The sequence below is a fragment of the Aristolochia californica genome, unplaced genomic scaffold, assembly GCF_029961685.1.
Source record: "Aristolochia californica isolate CCGP_79_NKW_82.1479 unplaced genomic scaffold, dmAriCali1.0.hap1 SCAF_2, whole genome shotgun sequence".
Lineage (NCBI taxonomy): Eukaryota > Viridiplantae > Streptophyta > Magnoliopsida > Piperales > Aristolochiaceae > Aristolochia > Aristolochia californica.
This window is the reverse complement of record NW_027181881.1, coordinates 48,477,209-48,489,113: the sequence shown is the minus strand read 5'-3', so window position 1 is coordinate 48,489,113 and position 11,905 is coordinate 48,477,209. Positions and strand designations below refer to the sequence as shown.

The following is an 11,905-nucleotide window of genomic DNA, read 5'->3' as shown; positions in this document are numbered from 1 at the left end:
CAGAGTAGACGGTGATGGTGTATGCGAGAAGGAACATTGGTGATGGCACTGGCAATAAGGAATGGCGGTGATGGTGCCGACAAAGGTGGTTATTTTTTATAAGATTTCCAGCCATGACACTGACGAGTGTGGTTGCTGGGTGGAGGCGACGAACTAAGACCAGCGGTAGGGGTAGTGGCAACAACAAAGGCAACGGCGACGACGAGGGTGGTGGTTGGTGGCTGCTCGGGGAACTTCGAAAAGAGAGAAGTGTGGTCGACGACAATTATTTTTTATTTTTTTAGAATATCGCCGATGGCTACAACGGAAAGCTATTTAGAGAAACGGATAAGGGGAAGATAAAAATACAAGTTATGGGCAAGAGCTCTGATACCATGTAGAATAATATTTGCCTTAATTATCATTGATCAAGTGTACACTACAACTCTACAATTTGAGTCTGTCAATCAATTACAATTTGAGTCTGTATCTGTTTCAATTACATGTTATCTTAATCTCTATCAGTTAGCCAGACTAATTTTAATCCTCATCTTATAAAATGACAGAGGATGGTCGCTCTCAATATTTTGTTTTATTTTTAATGTATTTATTTTAACTCGACAACGATGTCATTACAACTTATTAACCTATACCCCACCCTTTGATTGGGTCAAAGATTGAGTATAGTGTAAAAATGTTGATTGCAAATTTGCATGGACGTTTGATTTCTTAATGTTTTAACACCTATATTTAACAGATTGGTTTTATTATTATAATTGCTCGAACTTAATCACAACATTAATGTTTTAATATATTATTATTTGATGTGATAGTCATGACTATGTTATTCCAATTACTATCATTCCCATTATCCGAAGGTAAGGACCCTTCATTGGGTGTCCCTTTCCTTCCCCTTCTGCATTTTTTAGCACCAAGAGAGGGATTTACTGGCCTCGTAACTATCGGGTAGCCACCCCTCCTCCCTTTGTAGGTAATAGGGAGGAACTTACTATGGTTGTGACTTGGGACAGCTCCTCCCTCACTATTATCGGACAAACACCCTTATCCAACAAAGTCACACCATCACTTCCTTCAATGATAATAACCCAACCGACTTAGAAGGTCACCCCTCCTCCCTTTATTGGTAATAGGGAGGAGCTTACTATGGTTCTCCCTCACTATTATCGGACAAACACCTTTCTCCAACAAAGTCACACCATCGCCTCCTTCGATGATAATAACCCAACCGACTTAGAAGGTCACTCGATTCACTGGTTAGACCAACAAAAATCGAGCCTGATAAAGCGACCTGATCCGATTAAGCCTCCATATGACCAACCCTCCCCTTAGAGCAGTCGGTTAAATCGATGAACTAAGCCATGTCAGTTTGATTTTTGCCATTATTTTATTTTCTTCTCAAGCGTTTATGACAAAAGGGCCTGGATAATGGATTAAGTCCAAATTGAACCCAATTCTATTAGTCAGTCGGTTTGAGTTTTATAATATTGCTTTGACAAATAATAAAAAAACCAAAAAACTTGAATTTTTTTATTTTTCTTCTTATTTTAGGACCTGAAATGAATTATAATTTTGAAATGCTTATAACGTTATTGTAACATTGGGAGAAAAATCTATATATGTTATATTTATTCATCTATAATAATTAATTGCTAGTACATATAAGAAAGGATAATAGATAGTATTTTTTTGGATTACTAAGAAACTAAAAAGTCTAAAGAACTGTCTCAATGAAAAATCAAATAAAAAAGAGATCATAATAATATAAATAAATTAAATTTGGTTTATATCGAGTATTTTTAAAATAAGTGGTTCAGGGTATTATTTTAAGAAAATTCCCTAAGAGAGGGGATACTTCTATAAATAGAAAATATATCACACATGTTGTATACAGTAAGGGGGGGTTAGTCCACAATGAAGTGGGAATGAAGTGAAAAATTGAATTGAAGTGAGATGAATTGTTTCCACTTCAATTCATGTTTGGGTGTTAGTATAGACGAGTTCAAGTGGCTGGAAAACAGATTCCAGTGTTAGTGCCCCTAAATGAAAAATATGATATAAAAAAGAGAATAAGTAACATTTTATAATATACTTAAATAGAACATATACCTAAACATATAATTAACAAAAATAAACGTGGTTACTACACTTATAAGTGATTTAACGTGTAGTATTAGAATATATTAATATCTTAATTAATGAAAAATTATATTATATTACTTAATGATTATAATTTATTATAAATTAAAACAATAATTATGGTTTTATTAATTATAACAATTGGATAATTAAACCAATTAATGATTACAGTTTATTATAAATTAATATACTAATTACGTGTGACTAGAATAAATTATTTAAAAAAAATTAAAAATAACATAAGTGAATATAATAAATAAATAAATTATTCTGTAATAACATAAGATATAGTTTAACATTAAAACTCATTATTTTAATATAAATAAATAAATACATAATAAATAATTAAATATATTAATTTATCAATAACATAATATACATTTTAAATATTATTATTTAATAATATATTAACAAAAAATAAAAACTAATGGTTTAATTAATTGGATAATTAAACCGACGATGTTTAATTTTTCCTAACTTAGGAAAAATTAAATATTGTCTTCGTCTTCCTCTGCGGCGATCTTGGCAACGGCGACGGCAGCGGCGCTTCGACGGTGGGCCGAGAGGGAGAAAATAGGGAGGCCGAGAGAGAAGAGAAGCCAGGAGGCCGAGGGGCTCTGGCCTCCCATGCTCTGCGACGGAGGTCGAGAGAGGGAGGAAGGAAGGAAGGCCGACGGGGGGGAGGCGGAAAGAGGTGGAAAGAGAGGGAGACCAAGGGGCTCTGGCCTCCCGTGCTCTGCGACGGAGGTCAAGAGAGGGAGGAAGGAAGGCCGACGGGGGCGGGGGGAGCGGAAAGAGAGGGAGGCCGAGGGGCTCTGCGACGGAGGTGGGGGCAGAGGGAGGACGACCGACGGGGGTGGGGGCAGAGGGAAGAAAAAAAATCGCGGAGGGGGGGGGGGGGGGGAAGAGAGGGAGGCCGAGGGGGTTCTGCGTCTGGAGAGGCTGACGAGAAGGGGGAGGGTAAGCAATGCGCGTCGCGCGTGGAAAGTGGATGATTTGTAAAATAGGTAGTAAACAACTTTCCCCCGTTTTTGCCTGAGCGAATGAAATTGGTGTTATCTCACTTCAATTCAAATCATTCTAGACTAATGCCATAAATGGGATTAACTAAGTAATACGGGGGTAATTCATTCCACTTTATTGTGGACTAACCCCCCCTAAGACCACTTATTTTGTGCCGAGCCGCAGGCCAAGGTCACATGGCAGTCCAGAGCCAGCGGATCCTGATCCCAACTCAGTGTCTCAACTCTCAATTCTCAACGCGGCGGGTATACTCAAATACATAACAAGCGCATTTAGTGTTGACTCTGACCAATCGGGCACGAAAACGAGAATAAGAAAAAGTCCATGTAAATAGAAGAGGGTGCCATCTTACAACCCAAATCCAGCGTCTCGCTCCTCCTTACACTCCCTTACGACCTCCCGCGTCCCGACCAGCGAAGCGAGAACAGCTCCTCCAACAAAAAGGCCCTTCCTTTTGTTCATTTGGTATCGCATTCAGAAGTCAAGATCCGAGGTTGCATCTCCGGTGACGATGCTTTCCGCGTTCCGATCGTCCGCCATAATCTTTCTGCTCCTCTTTCTGGTCCATCTTACCTCCGCCTCCGAGTCCGATCACAAGGTACGCGCTGTTTCTTTTACCTCAATTTTTTTATGTTCGGCACGATATGGTACGATATTTGTTCAGTAGTCTCTCGAAGGGGACTTGCCAGATCTGCTTCTTTCTCTCTTTCTGTCAGTCATTACGCTTTGACTTGGATCTTCTCTAAATGTTTGAAGTTCCGTAGCTATAGTTCTTTTTGTTGCCGGGAGAGATAAATTATTCAATTTCAGATCATGTGCTAGGGTTTTTCGTTTAATTTTGTCTGTGTTTTATGGCAGAGAAGAAAGATCGGGGTTAGATCTGCGCATTTGGCTTTGCGTTTCTTTTAGATCTTTTAATGGTTTTGCTTGCACTCGTCCGTTAATCTTGAGGCAGTTCTCGCTGCGCTCATTTCTTGTCTTCGAGTGACCAAGGACTTATTATTTATTAATTGAGCGTGTTAGAATGTACTACTGACCTGTGCGAATGCTGGAGACTGGTTAACATCGAGACAGTTTAACATGACGAGTGCGCTATCTTACGATTCTTACAATCCGTGGGATATTCATTGTAAGCTTGGAGATTTTCAAGACTTTATTTTTCCCTTTTTATTCATAACTGGTGATATGTTGAAATTCAGCTGTTGTAAGGTGATGTTAAAATCACTTAGGGAGGCAAAATGGGAGTGTGACCAATGACCATGAATTTGAGGTGTATTGCATGAGCTTAGAATGATAGTTCTCTTAATAACAAGATTTGTATGGATACTGGACGAAGAACTTTGGAGGCATATATATGAGATCAGTTTTATATGCGTTTGGGTTTCTGCTTGAGACTTCTGGTTTAATTTTGGCTTGTATGAGTTATTAGGGCAACTTTTTTTATTAAAAATTTTAGGTAGATTTAGACTTAGTCCAAAATCTTTTGCTTGTTGGTTGGTGGTACCATGCTCCTGTGAGACCACCATTGGGTGCCTATTGTATGTTTCACGTCTGAAAGTGGCTCTGAGAATCCACCATTTTTTTCTTTAGTTATCTTGAATGACAACTGGAAAATTCACGAGGATTTTTGTTTATTTTTTTTAAAAAGAGTAACAAAATGATTTGTAAAGGGCCTTTTGTTTGCTATTGTAAAAGATCCTCCCCTTGATCTGCATTATCAGATTTAGTTACCGAAATGTCATAACGAATGTTTGTGGCTATTGCCATCTAATTCTTGAAAAAATCGGGATTTCCATGCTGAGATCCTTCAGATGGTCTGTTCATGTACTCATTTTAAATCCGATATATATATATTTTTTTTGAATTTTTCGTTTTTTCTTAAGACATCATGAGTGCACAAGTTCATTTATTGCTCATCCTTCCTATAAGTAAAGCGAATAACTTTAAGAATGAGATGATGAAAGGGCTGGCAACTCGTTTTTCTTTTTAATTTTTATTTTGATTCAAAGTAAATTTTATGATTACATCAAGTGACCTAGCAAGGCTTTATAACCCTGGGCCTCCCTTTTTTTATATACCCAAATTGATTATGATGTCAGCCTTTATCAATGACAGGGATGGTAACTCTTAATTTTTCTATGCATGGGTTATTTCCGTCAGCACTGAGTTTGGAAGTCACTTTGGCACTATCTACTAGCTATGTAGTGTTTTTTCAGTGACTTTAATTTATCAAGCTTATATTTGTCTCCAATTAGTTTTATAGGCCCAACACGTACATAAACTTGGATGTACCATCTACTGGTTCTTGGGAGATAAAAATGTACCATTAATCCTTGCATATTCATGACCCAAGTTCATGCTTTCTATGTTAAAAAGGTAGGACTGCCAGTTTTTGTTTGAGATGACAATATGTTTAAAGTTGGAGTTATGCACTCTCTTAGTGTGCTTATGATAAGTTAATTTTTGCATTTCATACTCAACTTGACTCTTTTAAACTGAACCCTATTATAGAATAGAAAAGGAAAAAGTGGAGTTCAATTATCATCTTTGCAGTATTACTGTGGCATGATTTATTCAATCTTAACAATTATTATGCATGTGCAGTATCAAGCAGATGACCCTATCACGCTCTGGGTAAACAAGGTTGGGCCTTATAATAATCCTCAAGAAACATATAACTATTACAGCCTTCCGTTTTGCCAGCCGCGTAGGAACCCAATTCACAAGTGGGGAGGTCTGGGTGAAGTTCTTGGTGGCAATGAACTCATTGACAGTCAAATTGACATCAGATATCAAAGTACTTGAATTTCCTCTTGTAAAGCTTTCCAGTGTTCATAAAAGGACTGTCTTCCTTGTCTTCTATTTGACTAAAACATCCAATAATGACTCAACATGATGGTTACTTGGACAGAAAATGTTGACCGGGGTACAATATGTCAACTAGAATTAGATGCAGCAAAAGTGAAGCATTTCAAGGATGCAATTGAGAATGCATATTGGTTTGAGTTCTTCGTTGGTATGTTTATTGTTTCATTATTGCTTTTGTGGACCTACATATGTGTGGTGAGTCCCTAATGAGGACTGCTGTATCTTTATCTTTGCTGTTGTTGTACTTAAAATCTTACTCTCTGAGTTTTTCTCTATATCTTTTCACATGTTTGTCATGCGTGACGTCCTGAATGGCTTCCAGACGACTTGCCTGCGTGGGGTATGGATTGCTTTTCCTCTTTATATTTTAATGATGTTCCCTGTCATCTTGAATCAGTTTTATGATTATACTTTTGCTTATTTGACCTGTATGGCATGGTCAGGTTTTGTTGGTGAACTCCATCCTGATAAAAGCAATGAACATAGACATTTGCTTTACACTCACAAGAATATTATCATTAAGTACAACGGTGAACAGGTTCTTGGCTACAAAATATCTTTACTTGAAAAGTCTTTCATTTCTTTTATCGATGAAAAGATTGAATTAATTTCTATTTCCCGCAGATCATTCATGTTAATCTTACACAAGAAAGTCCAAGGCCCTTGGAAGCAGGCAAAACATTTGACCTTACATACTCGGTTAAATGGGTACCAACAAATATAACTTTTGCACGGCGTTTTGATGTCTACTTGGACTATCCTTTCTTTGAGCACCAGGTGAATTTATTTGCTTTCATTTTTCTGACAAGAGTTAAACTCACGTTCTGCATGTGAATAATGGCTAATTGAAGTTATTTCAAAACTCACCCTTTTGGTAATTGGATCAGATTCATTGGTTCTCCATCTTTAACTCTTTCATGATGGTCATTTTCCTCACTGGCCTTGTATCAATGATATTGATGCGAACGCTTAGAAATGACTATGCAAAATATGCTCGAGAGGATGATGACTTGGAGACTCTTGTAAGGAATTTTTATAATTCGTGAAGTTGATTATTTTATTTATACATATATATTTATTTATTTATTTATTTTTTATTTGGTTGTCTCTGGATTTTTTCACTAGGAAAGGGATGTGAACGAAGAATCTGGATGGAAACTGGTTCACGGAGATGTATTCCGACCTCCTCGCAATTTAGTTTTATTGTCAGCTGTTGTAGGTACTGGGGCTCAGCTTGCAACTCTCGTTCTTCTTGTCATCGTATTAGCAATAATTGGGATGCTGTACATTGGGTAAGTTAAATCAGTGCTGTTATAATGTAATCAGTAGCAATTTTTTCCTAGTCAATTTATATAATCATTATCTTTATTAAAAATTCATTGTTTTTTTATGATTGTTCAATTTTTATAGGTTTCTCTAAAACCTTCGACCTTCTATTGAGATACATTCAACATTTTTCTAATCACTGTAATTTTTTTTTTGTTAACTTCATATTGCATGCGAGGAATGTTCTGGCTATATCTCAAAATGCTGTCTGGCTTGAGATTCTGTGTTGTGTTTAACCGTGGAAAATTGATTTTTCTTTTCTTTTTTAATATGAACTTGTCGTTAACCACAAGATGATTGCTGATCACATCTATTAGATAGAAGTATTAGTTAGGGATCATATTTTTGCAGGCTGCTGTGGCTTTTATTTGTTGGTCTCGTACTCTTGAAAGTTGCAAGCAAAATCTAAACATCATTGTTGGACCTGATTTTGATTTAATTTTGAACTGTTTTTGAGTCCAGAGGGAATTAATTTCACTTAAGAATTTGTGTTGAGTCATGTTCGGAGATGATACATTCTCTGTCATGAAGAAGGGAATAGGAACTGGAATAATGCTTCATGCATCAATCACAGCTGGTTGCTAATATGTCAGCTCCGTCCAAGACACAGGTAGTTGAATGGACCGCCCAAGCTCTTCCCATCCCCCTCAAGCTGGGTGGCATCAAGCTCAATTTTGATGGGTGCTTCAGAGGTAACGTGGGGGTGTCCAGCATTGGTGGTGTGTTATGGGCTGAAACTTTATCGTGAGTACTTTTTGGAGGCTTTGGACGTTGAGGTGGCTCCAAATGAATGATTTACTGGTGCAAGAGGACTTAAGCCTCCCCGAGACACTGAAATACCTTCTATGGGCTTTTAGCCTTGCCAGTAATGTTCTTCGTAGTTGCTCCCATATTAGCTGGAGTGCTGATTAGTTGGCCAAGGAAGGGGTTGATCTCCAATCTCTCATTGTTCTGATCAACCTTCCTTAGTGCGTTGTTTATGTTCTTTTGGTCTTCAAAATACCTTAAGTGTGTTGTTTATGTTCTTTTGGTCTTGAAAATGCTTTTTTTTTTAAAAAAAAAGGTATTTTCTGCTTTAAGAATTTATGTTTGATGAATTTTGCTTATACTGAAAATTTTCTTATACTATTTAAAAGAAAAGTTACTTGCATTTCAAAAAATTAGAAAAGGTTCCCTTTTCTTTTTATCTTCTGATTATCTGCATACTACTTGTAAGTTCTAGTGATGATGGTTCTAGTTTTATTTATTTATTTATTTATTTGATATCTCCATATTGCTTTCAGGCGAGGAGCCATTGTCACAACTTTCATCGTTTGCTACGCTCTTACATCATTCATTTCAGGTTACGTTAGTGGTGGACTTTACTCTCGTAATGGCGGTATGGATTTTCACCATTTGCTGACTTTTTTTTATTGGTTCATAATTTTTTTATTATACCATGCTGTATATGATCATCATTTTATACAATCGTCTTCTGATGTTTATTCTCCAGATGGAATAGGTGCATGCCAATTACATAGAACATGTTTGATTATTGGAGATCTGTATATGTTCTTTTTAAAAAAATTATTAAAATGGTTTGCATGTACTTCTCTACACCTTTTCTTCCAAAACACTGACAAGACCAAAGGAATATAGCATCATGCTTCTAATGGAGTTGTATCTCGCATTCTTTTTGTCATTTCTACTTCACATAATTCTGGTGTTTCTAATTTGAGGTCTTGGGTTCAAATTTACCTGGGCATGAGGTGTAGTATTTATGTGATCAACATTCCCTAAAGGAACCTTGCACCTGTGCTACCGTTTTTGGACATGACTTTTAGTGTCCTTCCGTACAGTGTGTCTGTTCGCTACCATCTGTGAGGGATAGTGGCACATACACATCAAGACAGGAGTTTTTCAAAGATACATTCAATAAAAAATTTCCTAGTGACCAGTCCTTGGTATTATTGACTCAACAGAAGATGAGCTTATGCTCTACTTCTGGTAGTATGTCTTTCCGAGGACAGGTTATGAGGTCCCCTTGGCAACTACAAAATTGGAGCCTTCACAATGATTTTGACTCATTTTTGAAGATATTTGACTCTCTATCATGGATTCTGTTACTTCATGGTCCCATTTGTCTTGTACATCTAATTGTTAGGAGATAGGTCAGCCAGAGAAGGGGCCAACCTCTGACTCATTGTTCATGTTTTCCTTCTCTAAATGTTGTTCTGCGTTTGCCTCTTGGCCTGCTGGCTGATTTGTTTCTTTTGTTTCTAAGTTTGTTATAAAAAAAATATTCCACCATTCAAAAATAAAATAAAATTTCATTTTCTTGTAAAAAGTTAAAAGCATGGTGGTTTCATTGAGAAAGTTAGTAGAAATTTCTGACTATTTCTGTAAAGTGCCTCGAAGTGGTGTAGTAGATCTAGGATCAAGCTAGCAATTCTAGGATCTTGTGGAGGATATTAAGCTCAGTGATGAACTGCTAGTTGACCTACTTGAACTTTATCCGTGTTAATCAAATTGCTATTTTCAGGTGTTGAAAAACTTCTCCTATTGTGTTTTTTGATTTAATTGTTACAAATTGAAAAAATGCTTCATTCAACAGCTAATATGTTTAACGTTGTGACTCAAATCTGCAGGTAAAAACTGGATCAAGTCCACGATCCTGACTGCATCTCTTTTCCCGTTCATGGTCTTTGGAATTGGTTTTTTGTTGAACACTATTGCCATATTCTATGGATCTCTAGCTGCGATTCCTTTTGGAACAATGGTGGTCGTGTTCATCATCTGGGCATTTATTTCCTTCCCTCTTGCCCTTCTTGGCACTGTTGTTGGCAGAAATTGGAGTGGATCTCCGAACAATCCTTGTCGTGTTAAAACTATTCCCCGACCAATCCCCGAGAAGAAATGGTACCTCACACCTTCTGTAGTCTCTCTTATGGGAGGCCTGCTTCCCTTTGGAAGCATCTTCATTGAGATGTATTTTGTCTTCACATCTTTCTGGAACTACAAGGTAGAATTTCTGAACCATTTTATTAGTGATTGATCTAGAAAGTTCTCCAGAATCCTGTGAAATTTCTCTTGTTCTGATATGGCACTTTTTTTCTCCTCCGTGACAGGTGTACTACGTGTATGGGTTTATGCTTTTGGTCTTTTTGATTCTCATAATTGTCACCATCTGTGTCACAATTGTTGGTACTTACTTCTTACTGAATGCTGAGAACTATCACTGGCAATGGACTTCCTTCTTCTCTGCTGCATCGACGGCTGTCTATGTGTATCTCTACTCGATTTACTACTATTATGTGAAAACCAAGATGTCTGGATTCTTCCAGACTAGCTTCTATTTTGGTTACACCCTAATGTTTTGCCTTGGTTTAGGAATCCTCTGTGGTAAGTTTCATCATTATTTTTGGCTTTTGTTTGTTATTCTGCCATGTGGTCCATATTTAGCTTTTGTTTTTTTGGTGCATCTGGTCCGTGGTCTAAGATTTCTGCTGCTGTTCATTTTGGGGTGAGTGCTTGAATTCCATATCAAGACAAACAAAATCCAAAAATCTATGGGTTCTCCTTGCTTGTTTGCATGGGGTTGCCTGACATGAACAACTGTATCTTACTAGAGCTAAGGGAGGAGTTTCTTTCATGTCTGAAGATTTTTTGCATCGGCAATTACTCCTAGACCCCATTTCTCTATACCAAAGGCTGGAATATTTCTTGAAAGGAATGCCCTGTAATGGAGGAAAACTATCTACTAGAATAGTGATAAATGCCAATGTATCCACTTCCAAACTTATGAAACCAGCAAAAACTTGTTATGGATTTGCTTTCATGCTCCTGGGTTTATGGTCTCTTCTATATTTTTCAGGTGCTGTTGGCTACCTGGGCTCAACACTCTTTGTGAGGAGGATTTACAGAAACATCAAATGTGACTAAGTGTGCAACCTCTGCGAGAGACGTGGAGAGTTTGCTGGAGTCATGTGGAGAAAGACGAGAAGCTGGATCACCTAATATAGACTCAAGATTACTGCTTTATGGCAATTTGGTGGGTTGAGGAGGGGGTTTTGTATTTGGGTCTCCGAACTTGGGAGGCTTTGCAAAAAAAATTTTGTGGCTCTTAGTGAAAGCCTTCTTTGTTTAGGGGCAAAGGTAGTGGCTAAGGATCAATATTTGACTCCACTTGTTTAGTGTTATACTATCAAAGAGGGGAACTGCCTGAGACATTTGTTATTCTCACATCATCCCCTCGACAAATGAACACTTGTATCAACTGTTAAAAATTTCCCCTTTTTTTTTATTTTTATTTTCCATTGTCTTGGCTGCAGCATATAACGCAAAGAATTTATCTGTTTATCATGGTTTCTGCCCTGCTGATAGGGAATATTGTGCCGATAGGGAATATTGTGCCGTTTTTTGGGGGATTGAGTCCAAAATTGGGTACCTAAAACGCTGCGGTATAAGCCGTACATGATAAACCATCGTTTTCATTTGCAATGAGGATAATGTACACTTGAGTCCTGATATTGAGTGTTGATTGAAAAGCAGATGCCGAAGTGTTAGATCAGGT

The 11,905-nt window shown here is 37.4% G+C and overlaps 1 protein-coding gene across 1 annotated transcript; it reads left to right on the top strand.

Annotated features, from left to right (window-relative positions):
* Nucleotides 1-3,490: 3,490 nt before the first annotated feature.
* LOC137955790 (transmembrane 9 superfamily member 1) lies at nt 3,491-11,646 on the top strand. Its single transcript, XM_068802911.1, has 12 exons — nt 3,491-3,757; nt 5,764-5,956; nt 6,071-6,175; nt 6,350-6,367; nt 6,471-6,565; nt 6,652-6,804; nt 6,915-7,049; nt 7,153-7,319; nt 8,637-8,731; nt 9,981-10,354; nt 10,461-10,734; nt 11,207-11,646. The coding sequence occupies exons 1-12, from the start codon at nt 3,671-3,673 to the stop codon at nt 11,272-11,274; spliced, it is 1,764 nt and encodes a 587-aa protein (XP_068659012.1). The 5' UTR covers nt 3,491-3,670; the 3' UTR covers nt 11,275-11,646.
* Nucleotides 11,647-11,905: the final 259 nt, after the last annotated feature.

Bases quoted from the DNA above. Each gene is read 5' to 3' on its own strand.
- LOC137955790 (XM_068802911.1), top strand. From the start codon at position 3,671: ATGCTTTCCGCGTTCCGATCGTCCGCCATAATCTTTCTGCTCCTCTTT. The intron at 6,805-6,914 runs GTGAATTTATTT...TAATTGGATCAG, and splicing joins ATCCTTTCTTTGAGCACCAG to ATTCATTGGTTCTCCATCTT. The intron at 8,732-9,980 runs GTATGGATTTTC...TCAAATCTGCAG, and splicing joins ACTTTACTCTCGTAATGGCG to GTAAAAACTGGATCAAGTCC.